The sequence below is a fragment of the Eptatretus burgeri genome, chromosome 2, assembly GCF_056783735.1.
Source record: "Eptatretus burgeri isolate ZD-2024b chromosome 2, Ebu_testis_v1, whole genome shotgun sequence".
Classification (NCBI taxonomy): domain Eukaryota; kingdom Metazoa; phylum Chordata; class Myxini; order Myxiniformes; family Myxinidae; genus Eptatretus; species Eptatretus burgeri.
In genome coordinates, this window is record NC_140962.1 from 113,141,195 (window position 1) to 113,158,784 (window position 17,590).

The 17,590-nt window shown below is 42.3% G+C and overlaps 1 protein-coding gene across 4 annotated transcripts in view; it reads right to left on the bottom strand.

The window, feature by feature from the left end:
• Positions 1–17,590, bottom strand: part of LOC147032855 (uncharacterized) — a 322,720-nt gene that overhangs the window by 41,915 nt on the left and 263,215 nt on the right. For all 4 annotated transcript variants that reach the window (XM_085870793.1, XM_085870792.1, XM_085870794.1 and 1 more), the window contains one exon: positions 17,365–17,505. In XM_085870793.1, coding sequence (XP_085726919.1) covers positions 17,365–17,505 — 141 coding nt within the window. The remainder of the gene's footprint in view (positions 1–17,364; positions 17,506–17,590) is intronic.

Consider the following 17,590-nt stretch of genomic DNA (forward strand, 5'->3'; position numbering starts at 1 on the left):
TTGCATCCATCCAGTCCATTTTTGTGTTTTGCGTCTTCCATCTGCTGAATCATCCATCCAGTTCATGTCAAGGAGGAGCCAGGGACTGCATTGGGTAGCCGGCTACCTCCCTGTTCTTGCACAAGGGAACCAGAGACTGCATTTGGGCAGCCTGACTACCCCCTTCAAATGGCCTGTGGGATGGCATATGGCATGCCGGGTTAGGGTGAGTTGCCTCCATCAGCTGCAAACTGAAAAAAAGAAGGTTCAGTGGCAAACAAAGGGGCCTTTTGAACAGGCCCCAAAAACGTCCGACCTTCAGCTGCAGAGCACTCACCCTCACATAACTGTTGCCTAACTTTGCCATGCCTTCTCTCCCACAGATGCCAGGTCCTGGGCCGTGGTTAGTGTAAAATATTAGATAAAATTGTAAATAAGTTGAACCCCACCTGCATGTTTGTTTTAGCGCCGGCAATTTTAGTTAGGTTGTCCGAATGAGTCTGTGTGTTTGTTTAGTTAGTTACACAGCGCAGTAGGTTATTTATTTTTGGGACATGTAAAAAGAGAAATGTCGCACTCAGGGATCCGAAGGTAAATTGTACTTGGTGAAAATTTACACATGCTGGTCACTTGAAAATTTGACGACTCGGGACGAGTCTGTAAAAAGGGGAGGGGGTTGTGTTGCGAATCTGGAAACCTATCACACTCAACAGTCAGGTCCTTTAGATCAGGTATCTCGGTAAGTACGTGTTTTATAGATATCTCCCCGACCCTGGTCTAATGGGTAATTAAATGTTCCTGCGCTGTGAAGTTATTTTAATAGTCAGGTTTGCTTTTCATTAATTTTTCCACCACCGACTACATCACCGACTACATCACTGACTACACCGCCGACCACACCGCATCGCCCTCGCCTCGCTTCCTTCACCTCGCTCTGGCCGACGTCAGGGGTGGACGGAGCCCCTGCAGAAACCTGTTTCTCCGCTTCCTGTTGGAGGGCGGGTCCAAGTGATGTCACCACGCCACCTGGCCAATCGGGGGGTTTGCCGCCCATTTTGACCAATGGGAGGGATGACGAGGGCGCATGCACAGGTCGCCCGGGTGGAGAGGGCGGAGTTGTGGGGAGGAGCTCCCCCCTCGAAGCGGGGGGTATAATAATAGGCGTGGTCCACGCGCGTTCTGTTCTGGGTCAGGAGCGGTTTGCGCGTTGTAGAGCTGGGTGTGATTCTCTTGTTGTTCTGGACGTCATCATTCCCCTGTTGTTCTGGTCGCGTACGAGTTCTGGAGGGTGTCTGCGCACGGAGGTACTTCTCCTGCCAGCCTCCGCCCTGCCGATTTCGCCGCTTGGATCATCCGGATCGTGCTGAGGGGGGGTCCAGTTCGACCCCGAGGACCCTCCTGCTCACCTTCCCTCCGAGCTGGGGTATTAATAAAGGCGATAGCCACCACTTCTTTGGGTGTGTGTGTGTGTGTGTGTGTGTGTGTGTGTGTGTGTGTGTGTGTGTGTGTGTGTGTGTCTGCGTATGTGTGTTCGTGGCGCCCGTCTAATAAGTAGTGAATTGTTTAGGTGCCTGTGCTGTATATTATTTGCCTTGCTTTATATTCGGGATGAATATGCTCTTCTGCGTTCCTCGGCCCCAATTGCTTTATAAATAAACCCCATTTGTTGAATGTTCTCAGCTTGTTCGTGTCCATTTCTGCCATTGACTGAGTGTGTCGCGTGTGTTGGAAACGAGCAAGGCCGTTGTGCCAGCGTAACGGGATAATCGGACCGACGGAACTTGGCGATTAAAACCGCTCGGCATCGCACACGGAACGGGCTCGCTAAGCGGCTCGTTTCCGTACGAGTTCCGTCGAGGGTGTTAGGGCTCGGTAGATCGCCACGTGGTCTCTAGGTATTTTGAAGATTTGGCAAATAACCCTGCACTACGTGGTAGAAACATTGACCCTTCACAGTCCAAAACAAGGACCCATCGACCCTGGACTTATCCAGGGCGACAATCTGAATTCCGGGCGATCGGTCGAGCCGACTTGCTGGCGGTCGGGTCGCGGCCGACGTCCCGGCACCGTAACAATATTACATGAAGGTATTTGCTATTCCAAGAACACATAACTTCATTTGTAAGGAAATTTAATGACATGAGGCTATGTGGGAATAAGTTTGATTTTAACTAAATAATTTTGATTAATGGTTAATGCACCATTTTACAAACTATTTTTCAGTGGCATGAAAGAGGAACAATGATTCCATGATTAAACAATGAAAGTAATGACTGATAAGCCAAATTATGAATTCATTATCACAATGATAGAAAGATGCAACATTGAAGAATCAAAGAAACGTGGAAGCTTCACAAATATGAAAAGTACAGTACATTTTGATGAAACTTTCCAAAGCATTTAAGACTTTTAGAAGCAGAACATGAACAATAATGGCTCTTTTATGGAGGTAATAATGATATATCACAGGGAGTAACTAAAAAAAATTTTTGAGAAAAAGAATGTTGATACAATGGGAGAAATTATTACCACATAGCAAATGAAAGTACGTGTTTACACAATTGAGGAAACTATCATTTTGGTAATAAGTGGAAGTAACTATGATGAAACAATATAAGGAACTATGACTCAGCAGGGATAACTATGACTGCAAGCCAAAGTATGACTTTTTGATGACAAAACTGGAGTTATAATAAGTTTTCTGCAGTTTGGCAGCAATAATACCTATGACGCTTTGCCGGCAAGATGGCAAAAGTATGACTTTTATGGGCGTAATGATGAATCTTCAGCATGAATAAAAGCCTGGTGTTGGCTTAGCAGTAAAGGTGACTGGCTTAAGATCTTAGAGTGTTGAGTTTGAGCCCTTGTCGTGCTGTTCGATAACAACAGGTGGGTTGATTCATCCTGTCATCCTTCTGAGGTCGACAAAATGAGTACCAGCTTACTGGAAACAGGGGGAACTACTTCAGTGGCACAGCCATGCTCCCAGCAACGATGCAACCAGCAGCCACATGCTACATATGGAATAATAATAATAATAATAATAATAATTCAGTATGAAATGTATAGCTTCTCAGCAGAAGTAATGGCTATATTGTGGAAGTATGACTTTTCAGGTGAATAGCAGGATTAAACTAACGATCATTCCCCTCTGGGCTGGTGCCCTTTCCTCACACCTCACTCAGCTTGAGACCGTGTAAATCAAGGCCTTCAAAATCATTGGAATCTCTCATGACGAAGCCGAGTTTCTGGGCCTATGACCTTTACATCACATACAGGTCAGTGGTCTCTCTGTCTTCTACCACCTAATCTATGGTCTTGCATCCTCTGCCCTTTCTGCACTCTGGTGTTTTTAAAATGATGTGAAAGTGATAGGCCCAGAAACTCAGCTTCATAATGAGAGATTGCAATTATTTTGAAGGCCTTGATTTCCACTGCCTCAAGCTGAGCAAAGTGTGAGGAAGGGACACCAGCCCAGATGGGAGAGGTCGTGGATGTGAAAGTTTTTAAAGGCCAATCCTTTAACATGACTGTGTATTCACAACGGTCTATTTTTTTCAGGTGAAAAAAAACTGAAAAACATTTTCCATTAAAGAGTAATTACGTCTCTTCCTTTGGAAATGTAGACGATGACTTACAACCGGACCTCAATGGCGGTATACAAAAGCATGAAAAAAAAAACTACCTTCAAGGCGCAGAGACATGAAATTTGCTGCATGTGATGTGTAATGCACGTACAGAGTAAAACGAGTATTCATTTAAATACGTACAATGTCCAATAAATAAAGAATATCTAAGCACACCTGACGCTATGCCGAGACTTCAGGCTTTGGCCCGCTCACAAGGCTGTACCCTCAAAATGAAAGGTCCCAGAAGATAAAGAAAGTAGGCTAACATTTGTACATGTAGTGTTTTAAAATAACACTTTTCTTGCCACAAAACATCATATCTTCCAGTCTGAATATTTCGAATAAAATAATTCCAACCCGTCATTTTTGATGGGCTTTTATGCTAGTTTTAAATAATACTTTACTTTTACTATACTTAAGATGTGTGACATCATCATATCGATGTCACCCTGTTCACATAGGAGCTTTATACATTGTGGCTCTCGGGTCAAGGAATACCTTTGTAACTTTTTGTAACTTTTTATTGTGACTTCCATTTGAAGATTTGTAACTTTTTATTGTGACTACGTCTAAAGAATGAAACATTGTATTGTGATGACTGTCGAAAGAATACAGCTCAACTGGAAAAGTCCCTTGGAAAAAGTGTTGTGGGTGGTATATATAGGCATTACATCCTTCTGTGCGGCGAAAACCAAAATTACTCTTTTCGTTCGTGTACAACATACAAAAGGATGTTTTTTTTACATTGAAGATTTAAAATAAACTTCTTTAATGTGTTCATGTACATAACTTGTAAAATAGGATGAAAATATCTCAGGAATTTTCCTTCTAATGCTTATTTATTTCACATAGTAGATGTGAATTCCATGTCCATGCACATGTGAAATACAGTTTCTTTATAAATCATGTACTTGCACATGATTCAGCCTTGAAAACTCATGCGAAAACCAAGTTTTTATTATTATTAAAGATTCCACGATTTTCATTCCTCTACATTATGAAAACATACCTTATTTAGGCGGTGAAAATAGACCACTGTCGTGATTACTGACATGCATTACTTCGTTTTCTTTGCATGAGTTGTAATCAAAATATACTTTTGTTTCTTCAAAAGGTAACTATGATAAAAAGGTAACTTTATGATAATTACCCCTCCCCACATCGCTTCTGACCAGTTATATTGAAAACGACTCCTAGAATGCATTTTTGTGTCTGTTCGTCCTATTTTCTCACCTTTTGCTGAAATTGAAACTTGAACCATCTTAACGACTACAAAAAAATGAAATCAGAAGGTGAATTAGAGTTAAGATATAGCCATGAGGGAATCTGAATGGCCTATATATTACATTTGCAGGCCATAATTTCACTTAAAATACATTTTTGTCTAAAAACGCTAATTTTCTTCCTGTTTTCTTTTTTTGTATCGGAAACTTACACCATCTTAGCAACTACAAAAACAAAGGAAATCAGATATCGAATTAGAGTTCAGATAAAGCTGTGAGAATGTAAGAAAGTGCGAGCCCCAAGGCCCTGTCACACCTTGAAGTTTTAGCCAGCGTATGCCGACGTATGAAAAATTTGGCGAATACGCTAGCACACGTCGAATACGTTATGGGTAAGTTTTGTATACGTTAAGAGCACATTGAAGCACGCTGGTATACATCGTAGTACGCCGAGCTCGTCGACAAATTTTAAGCATGCTCAAAATTTTTCGACGTATGCCAGCATATGACGCACACATTCCGCATACGCTGGCCATAAGTTGTAGGCATGTTATGTGATCGTTGACACACGTCGATACATGTTACTTGTAAGTTACTCATAAGTCGAAACACGTCGAGGTAATGCTTAGCGTACCCGAAACTTATTTCTAACCTATGAGTAATGTGCTTTGAACCTATGTGTAACGTATCTCCAACGCACATTGACGTATGTAGACGTATTTGACATCTTCCGGATGACCACAGAACTTACTGAAAGTGTTTCTAACTTACAGCTACCGTATAATGGCATATTGGCAGCGTTTAGGGGAATTGGTATATAAAAATGGGCTTCACAGGAGGAACCAGTCAGTGTTCCAGACTCCATGGTTTTTTTATTTATTTTTTATTCGGCATGACGGTGATGTTGACACGTCGATTTCTAGTGCGGTTATGATTTAAATCGTTGAGCGGCAGCCTATTAATAGGCTACGTCATGTGATCGGCGACGATACGCTGCCGCGTGCTGTGCATAAGTTAGACTATCGTTGGGCATAAGTTGTGAACGCCGACAACACGCTAAGCATTCGTTGGTATAAGTTATCTATAAGTTATCGAAATGTTCTGTGTACATTACTAATACGTTATGCATACGTCCAACTCCAACATTTTATGAATATGCCCAAAACTGAAAAAAAAACATCAATAGTTCAGCGTACTCCTGAATTTCAGATCAATTTTGATACGTTGCCATACGCTGGCTAAAACGTCAAGGTGTGACAGGGCACTTACAAACGAGGCTATATGGAGCAAACAAAATGGTGGAGATTTGATTTTGAAGCCACTTCCTGAATGTGGGAAGCCCCGTCCTGAACTGTGAAGCCCCTCCCCAAAACGACGGACAGACAGACCGGCGCAGATTATATATATATATATATATATATATATATATATATATATATATATATATATATATATATATATATATTATCCGTGTATGAGAGGTGTCATATTCGGACCATTTCCTGTTCATAGAAACTAGCAGCGGCAGTGGTTATAACACATATACATGGATGGACTCTTCTCCTTTGAGCAATAGATGCAAAAATCGAGAATAATTTATCTTGTGGCCTCGGAACCAAACAAACAATACATTTATTACAGCCCTCACAGCTCCCTCAGTTCCCACCTCCCCCACCCCTCTCAATATGATTCATAGCAAATATCGTTTTACACTTACCTTGTGCATTCACAAGCCCCAGTGTCTCCCTCTGGGAAGGCTTTCCATTTGAAGATATCCATTAAATAAATTACCAAGCCTGTCATGTTCATACGAGGTCATCCTGCAAGGTTCAAATTCCACTGTCTGGCAGGGATGATTGGGCAAGTCAGGGAGAAGACGCCCGTCCACAGGCCTTGCAGAGGCCCACATCGTTTGGAGTTTTTGCAGTATGGGATGCAAGATATCAACTTTTGGGGTGAGTTGTCAGAAAGTTCTCCAAATTTTTTGTTATGCAGAGGCACACCTCTTTCCCAAAATCTTTTTGGCTTCTTTTAGAAGCTTTGTGAGCTATTTTATGTTACAATCCTAATCTGGCGCACATGATATATGTTTGGCCACCCCCAAGAACCACCACTTTTTCTTTAAAGTCCTTATCCAATATGATACCAACACCATTTCTGCTCCCATCTCCACCAATGTAGTAAAGTTTGAAGCCACCACCTATGTCTCTTGCCTAGTTTCCCCTCCACCTTGCTTCCTGCACACTCAGAATCTGTACCCTCCTCCTCTCCATCACATTAGCAATCTCTCTGTCTCTCCCAGTCAATATTCCCACATTCAATGTGGCCACCCACACCTTCTCACTCCTTCTCAGGTGAGTTCAGACTCATACTTACTTCTTTAACCGCATCATCTCTTGATACGGTAGCCCTTGCCAATTTCTCGCAGAGAAATGTTTGTGTATGTCACATATGGGGTACGCCCTACCATGCTCCACATTCCTCAGGATCCATATTAGATACGTTTCAGCAAATAGGTTTTTACAGTCGGATGTCTTTCCTGATGCCAACCCTCCTTCTTTAATCTGGGCTTGGGACTGGCAGTAAATGTACTGGCTTGCAAATCACAGGCAGAGTCGTGAAGAGCTTAGTTGCGGGGCCAATAAACAATGCTGGGACACTGCTCGGTCCCCAGCACGGCCACCTCGCCGCAGCACAGCAAGTACAGGAAACAATTTCCCCAATTGACATTTGCGGTGCTACCTGCACATTTAAATGAGCCATAGCAGGTACAGCGGCAATGGGGACGAGGCCTCTGGGATGGGGATGAGTCGTGATCAAACCCTCCTCCTGGGGGGAGGTGCCTTATGGTAGTTAGGGTTAAGACTTGTACAGTATAACATGATCTTTTGTAAGATTACAAATTAGTATTACCGTACACCAGGGAAAATGCTTGCGAGTTTTAGGGAATCAAGTTAAAAGTGGAGCAACTTGAACAATGGTATTTGGAAGTGCCTGGTTATAAATGGAGACCAATTGTTCAAGATCATTGGGGTAGGTGATCGAGAGAACAAAGTAAATCAGATGCTTTACTGATGAAGTGATGAATATTAATAGAGTGAATGTTACTTTATGTCATGTAATGCAATGGATGTGAAGATTTCAGCAAAAGAAAAATAATTAAGTGATAAATGGTCAGAAAAGGGATAATCTTATAACCAATGTCAGCCATATGGGTCAGAATCACAGAATCAAACGAGTTCCGTAATATTTTTTGATTTGCTTTCTTAGTTTATATGAATGGGAAAATGGTAAAACTTTTACTTCAACCGTAAAACTGGGGCTTAAACTCAAGACCCTAGGATCTTAAGCCAGCCCCCTTAAACCGCTAAGCTGATTCCAGGCTTGTTGTTGCATCGTTGGATTTTACATATTTAACTAAGATGTTTGTGTGAAAAATGAGGGTGAAATGTTACACTTGTACATTGCCGGGAAGCATTAAAAATGACAATGCACTAAATACATTTGTTTTGTAATTTTCAAAATGATAAATGGAGGCATTCATTCCTCATTATTTCAAGTGTACATTATCATTAACGATTAGTGTTCATCCATCAGGAGTGAAGATGACAGCCGTAATTTACATCTGAGGGTTTGTGATGTGCTCGTGAATGTCGAATGAGTCAATTCTTGCATGAAACTATCTACCGCCACCTATGTCTCTTGCCCAGTTTCCCATCCACCTTGCTTCCTGCACACTCAGAATCTGTACCCTCCTCCTCTCCATCACATCATCACATCAGTTTTGGGAAAATGACTGTAGAAATTGTTGATAAGACTTGCAAAGGCACAGCATGGCTTCTTCATCACCAATGCGACGACATTCACAAACAGACGATCCACTGTGAACCAACTTACGCCGTGACTTTCGATCTTGAGCTTTGCATTACCAGTTATCAATATCGATGTTGCAGAGCTTCATTGTCGACTTCAAACAGTCTTTGTACCTCTTACGTTGCCTGCCTTGTGATAGTTTACCTTTGACGAGCTCTGTATGGAACATCTTCTTTGGAAGGCGCTCATTTGATATTCTGACTATATGGCCTGACCATCTTCGTTGTGCTTTCATGACCATGGCACAAACACTTGTTACCCGTGCCTGTTGTAAGAACTCTGTATCAGGCACTTCATCTTGCTATCTTCTTTTCATTAGTCGTCTCAGACAGTTGAGATGAAAATGTTTATAGGTTTCTTCAGATAACAGCTGGATGTTGTCCAAGTCTTCCTCCTTACCAGACCCACTTAAAGCTTCCCCTTATTCCACCCATCTTAGCTTCCTCCTCAGCCCATCACACTCAGCTTCCCCCTCATCCCATTCGCTCCAAGCTTCCCATCTTCTCAAGCATCCTCATAGTCTCCCCCTTCCCCCAATCCCTACCACCAATTTTTTCCCAGTGTTTTGGGCCCAGTCCTATTCCTGATCTTCATCAATGATACAAGGAAATCTAACACAAGTGAAGGCCATTCAGCCAATCATGCCTGCATGAACAACATACTAATTCATCAACACAAGATCCAAGGAAGAAAATGCAAAAAAAACCATTAAATAATGAATTTTTTTGTTTGTTTAAAAAAAAAAACAGTATTTGTAGTTTTTGTATTTTTTTTTCTTCTTTTTCTTCTTCCCTCATGGGAGGGGGCATGGGCTTGGTTAAAAACATACAACATCAACCACACAACACCCCTTGACAAGACCCCCACCAACAGCACTCCATACACATGCACACAAGCACCCATCAATGATCAAACTACCCAAAAGTCCTGTCAACATCCTGACACCCCTCCATCTCCATAACTTACACGTACCTATCCAATTCTAATTTAAACTTATCAACTTCTTCTGCTGCCACTACTTTTCCAGGGAGGCCATTCCATGCATTAACTCCTCCCTGAGTAAAAGTCCCCTGCCTTGTCACCATCTTAACCCCTCTTCTTTACTCTCAGGCCATGGCCCCTGGTCTGATCACTGTCCACTCTGTTGAATAATTCATCTTCACTTATTTTATTGATACCTTTCATTATCTTAAACATCTCTATCATATCTCCTAGTAACCGCCTCCTTTCGAGTGTATAAAGCCCTATCTCCTTCAGCCGCTCCTCATAGCTGAGTCTCGCAAGGCCAAGGATCAATCAAGTCACCCTACGCTGAACCCTCTATGGCATCGATGTCCTTCCGGAACTGTAGTGACCAAAACTGCACATAATATTCTAGATGTAGCCCTCACTAAATTCCTGCACAATGTTAACACCACCTCTTTTGATTTATAAATGATCCCCCTCCGAGTACAGCCTAAAACCCTATTTGCTCTACCTATACCTGCCTGGCATTGTGCTGCCTGCTTACCTCCCATATCTGTTACCACCCCCAGATCCTTCTCCTGTGTGACACACTCCAAAATTACCCCTTGCATCCTGTAATCTCTATTTTCATTGTTCTTTCCCATCCCCAACACCTTACACCTGTTCAGGTTAAATTCCATCTGCCAATCTTTTGCCCAATCTGTGCAAGTCTCAATACTTTCCTGTATCTGATCACCACCCCCTCTGATATGCACCTCACCTCCAAGCTTTGTGTCATCTGCAAATTTGGAAAGCTTACTCTTCACCCCATTATCCAAATCGTTGATGTAAACAATGAATAGTAATGGTCTGAGTACTGATCCCTGAGGTACCCCGCAACTTACATCCTCCCAGAAAGACATCCTCCCACTCACAGCCACTCTTTGCTTCCTATCACTTAGCAAGTTTGCAATCCATTTAGCTACCTTAGCAGCCACTCCACAAGCCCTCACTTTGGCTGACAACCTCCGATGTGGTACCTTATAAAATGCCTTCTTGAAGTCGAGATATACTATGTCCACTGCCTTTCCCTCATCCACCCAATCAGACACTGCTTCATAGAACTCTAAAATATTTGTTAAACAAGAACTACCTTTGGTAAACCCATGCTGACTACCTTTAATTAGTTTGTATTTCTTTAAATGGTTTCTCATCTGGTCCCGAATTAATGTCTCCAACACCGTCCCCACAACTGAAGTCAAATTAACAGGTCTATAGTTTCCCAATTCTTCTCTGGATCTTTTCTTAAATAATGGTGTTACAGGGTGGGGCATTTACATCTGACACATTTGCAATCTATCTAGCTGGAAGCAGTCTTGGCATAACTAATTATTGTTTTCTTTGTTTTACAGATAATACTGGAAAGTTTTTAATGATAGAGCACTTGAAATGCAACGAGCAAGTTATTTTTTAATTTTTTTTATTTTTAAAAAAATGCAATGAGTATGCCAATTTCACAAACAAGGTCATCATGACAAATGAGGCACACTTTGATTTGGCAGATTTAACTCCACCAGATTTCTTCCTATGGGGATTTCTGAAAGGCAAAGTTTATAAGAAAATCCAACATCGATCGATGAATTGAAGGCAAACATCACTGCAACCATCCGCTCTATTGATCAAGAGACATTGCTTGCGGTAATGAACAATATGATGATCCGCTGTCGTGAATGCACGAATTCGAAAGGGGCCCATTTGTCTGATGTAATTTTTTAGAAATAAAGGATCAAAATAGATTTTAAAAACTTGAGGTATGTGCTTATGTTGTCTAGAAATTTTATTTTATTTGGTTTAAAAACAAAAACGTTATAAGGAAAATAAAACCGTCAGATATAAATGTCCCACCCTGAAATTTGCGACTCTCCAATCATCCGGTACCCGTCCTGACTCCAGGGAACGATTGAAAATATCTGTTAACATCTCGCTTACCTGCTCAACCACCTCCATCAATACTCTCGGGTGCATATTATCTGGACCCGGAGCCTTATCTACTCTTCTATTACCTCGCTGTTCCTTTACTTCCTCCACTCCAACCTGGATCTTCTGTAAAAGCCCTTCCTTACCTCCTTGATAGATACTGTCAGCTATTGGCAATTCTCCTGACTGTTCTTGTGTAAAAGTTGAAGAAAAATACCTGTTTAATAAGCCTGCCATCTCAGTTTCATCACTAACACTCTCCCAGTGCTATTCCTCAATGGGCCCACACTAGTCCTAACCTGTTTTTTTCCCCTGATATACTGAAAGAAAGCCTTGTTATTATGTTTAATGTTCGAATCCATGTCCTTCTCATACTCTCTTTTGGCTTGCCGAGTTATTTTCTTAACTTGCCTTTGTTTACTTCAATAGTGATATAAATCTAATTCCAGTCCTGTTATTTTAAACTGAATAAATGCTTTCTGCTTCTCCTTAAGGCGCTGTCACACCTTGACGATTTAGCCAGCGTATGCTGACTTATGAAATTTTTTCCTAAAACTCTGGCACATGTCGAATACGTTATGGGTAAGTTTTGATAACATTAAGAGCACGCTGAAAAACACTGCCATACGCCATAGTATGCTGGCTTTAATCGTTGTACTTTGTGGTTGTCCTCAAATTTTTGCATGCTTGAAATTTTACGACGTATGTCGGCGTATGACTCACACGTTCCGCTATGCTGGCCATAAGTTGTAGGCACGTTATGCGATCGTTGACACACGTTAATTGTAAGTTACTCATAAGTCGAAACACGTCGAGGTAATGTTTAGCGTACCCGAAACTTATTTCTAACCGATGGGTAACGTGCTTTGAACCTATGTGTAACGTATCTCCAACGCACATTGACGTATGTAGATGTATTTGATTGACGTCTTCCGGACGATCACAGAACTTACTGAACGTGTTTCTAACTTACAGCTACCGTATAATGGCGTATTGGCAGTGTTTAGGGGAATGGGTATATAAAAATGCGCTTTACAGGAGGAACCCGTCAGTGTTCCAGACTCCATGGTTTTTTTGGGGGGGTGGGGGGGTCGCGGCTACAAAAGGTTGAGAACCACTGCGCTAGACATTACCTCGACATGTTTCGACTTATGAGTAACTTACAAGCAACGTTTGTCGACGTGTGTCAACGATCGAATATCATGACTACAACCTATTACCAGCGTATGCGGAACGTGTGAGCCATACGTCAAGTACGTCGTAAAATTTTCAGCATGCTTAAAATTTCACGACGTACTAGACGTACTACGAAATATGACAGCGTACTTCCTCGTTTTTCAGCGTGCTCTTAACATATACACAACTTACCCATACCGTATTCGACGTGTGCCAGCGTTTTAGACACATTTTTCATCGGTTGGCATAAGCTGGTTAAATCGTCAAGCTGTGTGACTGCGTGGTTGACACTTCCAATTCTCAGGCGGTTATGATTTAAATCAACGTGCGGCAGGTTTTTAACAGGCTACGTCACGAGTTCGTCGGCGATACGTGTAGCACGCTATGCCTAAGTTAAACTATCGTTGGGCAGAGGTTGTGAACGCCGACAACAGGCTAAGCATTCATTGGTATAAGTTATCTATAACACAACGAAACGTTCTGTGCCCGTTACTAATATGTTATGCATACGACCAACACGTTATGACTACGACCAAAACTTAAAAAAAAACATCTAAATTTCAGCGTACGCCAACGTTTTACATACATTTTTATACGTTGCCATTGCTGGCTAAAACGTCAAGGTGTGACAGCGCCTTTAATCGTGTTCTTCATCTCACCACTCAACCACCCTGGTTTCTACCTGCTTCTAGTTTAACATTTCATTGGAATGTACTTACTCTGCACTCTTCACTCTACACATTTGGTCCTTAAAGGTTTCCCATTTCTCTGATGCTGATTGTCCTGTTGTTAGAGTCTCCCAATCTACATCACCCTTATTGAACAGAATCTTTGTACACACAATGTTATGGTCACTTGCTCCGAAATGCTTCTCTCCCTCTACCTCTTCCACCATATTGGGATCGTTCCTTAAAAGGAGGTCGAACACTGCACTCCCCTCGTGGGCTTATCTACAAACTGGGTTAAAAAGCAATCCTGGACTAAAACTAGGAAATCCTCATCCACTCTGCCCTTTCCCTGTTCCTGGACCCAATCTATTCCTGGCAAGTTAAAATCCCCCATAATCGATACTCTTCCCTCACCACATGCCCTTTTAAATTCTTCATGTACTCCTCCTTCCTCCTCTTCCTCCATACCCAGAGCCTTATAAAAGCATCCTACCAGTATCTTGCTGTTTTTGCAATCTCTAATCTCTACCTGTACAGAATCTTCAACATTTATTCCTTCCTTAATGTCACCCCCTTTCTCTTGATGCAATCCTGTCCTTTACCCAGATTGCTCCTCCTATTCTCTCTTTCCTATCACACCGATACACCTTGTAGCCTTCTAATCCTGTCCTCCAGTTACTCTCCTCCTTAAACCACGTCTCACTCACTGAAACTACATCGTACTCCTCGCTATCCACTTTGGCTTCAAGCTCTTCCATCTTATTATTTAAACTTATGGTTTTGGTATAGAATAGATTTAACTTTTCCTTTCCTGAAATTTTATTTTCCTGCCTGGCCTTACTCATCACAATTACATCATCCGTTCCTTCCTTCATACCTTCCCCACCCTCCACTGACCTAAAAAAAGCCTGAATTCCTTCCTCAATTCCCACTGCAAACCTTGCTGCCCCCTTTCTATTTAACATACGGCCATCATTATGGTAACACTCTCTTTGTCCCCTAAATGATTCCCACTGCTTCTTAAATGTAAAACCTTCCTCCCTACACCATTCTTCCAGCCATTGGTTGACGTCTATTGCTCTGCTCATAATTTACACATTGTTTCCTAATCTTAGGAGAATCCCAGAAAACACGACCTCACAAGCCTTTGCTTTCAGTCACTTACCCAATATAATGTATCTATTTTTCAAAACCTCTGAGTAAACTTTCCCAACATCATTCGCACTGAGGTGTACCACAATCAACTTATTCCTGCCATGACCCCGATACAATATCGTTTACCCTTCCTTCAATGTCCCTTACTCCCCCTCCTTCAAAACGACACAGAATTCTACATCGACAAACCTTCCTGCAGAATGAAGAATCTACATATTCAATTGTCTCATCACCCACAAACACCACTGCCTACACACAGTGCAACTCCACCACTGCCTGCACCAGCTGCACCTCCACCACTGTATGCACCCACTGCACCCCACCACTACCTGCGCCCACTGCACCTCCACCACTGCCACCACAATCTCTCTGATTGTCTGAAAAATTGATATAGATATACAAATAGATAAAGGGGATCAGAGTCTGATTGTCTCTGATCCCCTTTATCTATTGGTTGATGACTCCCCCTCTGCCTTAACATCCTTCATCCTTCAGACTTGCAGGCTGGAGCCTCTTCCCTCTCTTCAGACCTTGACAAAATCACAAGCTGGTCAATCAATTGGAACATGTCTTTCAATCGTGAGAAATTTCACACTCTAATGTCTCTCTTTCTATTCAAAAGGACCATATGACAAACCCTCCTATCTACTTTCTTTACAATTCTCTTGAGGAAGCTCAGTCATTCAAACTCTTGGGTCTTCCGATCAGCCACTATCTTTCTTGGGCAAACCACATTTCAAAGTTGGCCTCCAAAGCCAGCTGCCGACTGGGCATCCTCTGTTGTACAATGCCCTTTCTTGGCCTTTAAGATTATTAAAATGTTCGACGATAAAGCTAAGTCTATGGGCCTATCACTTCGTCATCGCAAACAGGTCAGTGGTCTCTTTGTCTTCTCCCACCTCCTTTCTGATCTTGCATCCTCTGCTCTCTCCGTGCTCTGTCTCCCCTCACCCCAGGTTTCTGTAGGACTCACAAGGTCCACCATCACCCCCTTCTGGTGAAACTACCTAAACCCAGAATCACTGCTCACCTCAACTCATTTTTTCCTCTTTTGTTCCTCACCAGTGGAACCAACTTCCACATCCTCTCCAATCTCATTCCTCCCTCCAGGTCTTCAAGACAGCTGTTCACCACAATCGCAGATAGTCCCCAAGCCAAAACCATGCTCTTTTCTACCTGAGTTATCGCCACCCAAATCTCTCCTTTCAAATTTCCAGTTTTCTCTCTTTGGAGTTTCCTTCTGTATCCATCTTGTCCACTTCATGCATTCTCTACTGCCTGCCCCCCCCCCATACCTCTTCACACCCATTGTTTATGCAAGTCTCCCTCTATCTTGGCCTTCAACTCTGCTGTTGTTCTTTCTCCCCTCTCTCACTCCTGCTCCTTTTGCATCCTCTTTTTCTTGTTTTGCGTCCTATTTTTGTCCTGTTACGTCCTGATCCGTTCAGTGTGCTAGCTCTTCCACGAGCCTCGACTATGTACACAAAATAGTGGGGAATTATCATAAGAAGTGGGTGAATTATCATAGCTGCCAATGCACTTCTGCACCGTTGGACAGAATAACTTGAAAACTAGATATTATCACTAAAATTAATAAACAGCTCCAGTGGGCTGATGGTCTTCTCATGAGGTTGTAGTTCAAACTGAGATTCAAACCCATGCCGACTCGATCTCTGGGTACTGAAAGTTACAAGGCGAGATTTGGAGGAGCCCCTCTTGGAGCCCCCCGATCCAAAATCGAAAAATCAAAGAAGCCAGAGTGATTGTGTAGGCTACTACCCTGTATCCATGTGTCAAGTTTCAGAACAATCGGCCAGGTGATAAGGGAGCAGTAGCAAAAATAGGGATCTGAGGTTTCAGGGGGTAACACTCCCCTCTCCCCCCCCATCCCATGATCCCAAAATGGAAAAATGGAAGCCAAAGTGATTGCATGGGCTACTATATTGTATTCATGTATCATGTTTCAGAACAATCAGCCGGGTGATAAGGGAGGAGTAGCAAAAATAGCAAAAAGTTAATGCACAACCGGACGGACAAATGGACGGACAGAACTCACAGACATCACGACCCATATTATAAGTTAATCTAGTTGAGAGTCGAGATGAGATGACCTCATAAATCAAACTCCAGGAAGTTGTACAAATCATTCTAAAATATGCCATTTCTCTGTGTTATAGTATATTGTCACTAAAATGTGGTGTTCTTTGTGAGGGTGCATGCTTTGGTTCCAAAAAACTATTGTCATCAGAGATATGTGGTCCATGTATTGAAACATACATGTCTGTTTGTGGAAAAAAATGTGTTTGAAACTTGGTGGTTGTACTCAGGGTGTGAATTGGAATGTTCTACGACGTTGTAATGGCTATCTCCTACTTACGTTTTTAGTTTTATGTAAATAGGGGGAGACTTTTTCATAATTTGACACCTCTCTGTTTCTTTGTTTTATTTGACTTCAACAGAATGTCTTGCAAAGTTGAGCTTGTACAGTGTAACACAAAATAAAATTGCCCACCCCACCGTTCCTGGAGGGAGTGGCTGTTTCTAGTACCTTGAAATTGGCCACAAGTTCAATCATATATGAAGTCACAGGAAATCGTACTCAGGTGTGTGGATTTGCACCTGGTACCACAAAATAACGAGGTGTAGGAATGTAACGTTTTTGATATCTCGAATGAAAAAAAAAATCTTCCTTCCAGTCTGTTTGAGTCAGGGAAGCAGCATAAAAGATATTTCACTTACCCTTGAGCCAGTATGGGGGTCTGCACAAGTCGGTATTAGTCCTTGTGCAAGCCCAAAGCTGTACCGACTCCGGTTGGGTGAAACAGCAGCGGAGTCCGGCTCAAAGGTTGGATTACTGACCACACTTAGCTGTGATGGATGCTGTAGAACAGGAAAAGTATGTGTTTAGCTCATTACGAAATGTCATGCCATGCTAACATCACCCAGGTATTGTAGATAATATCAG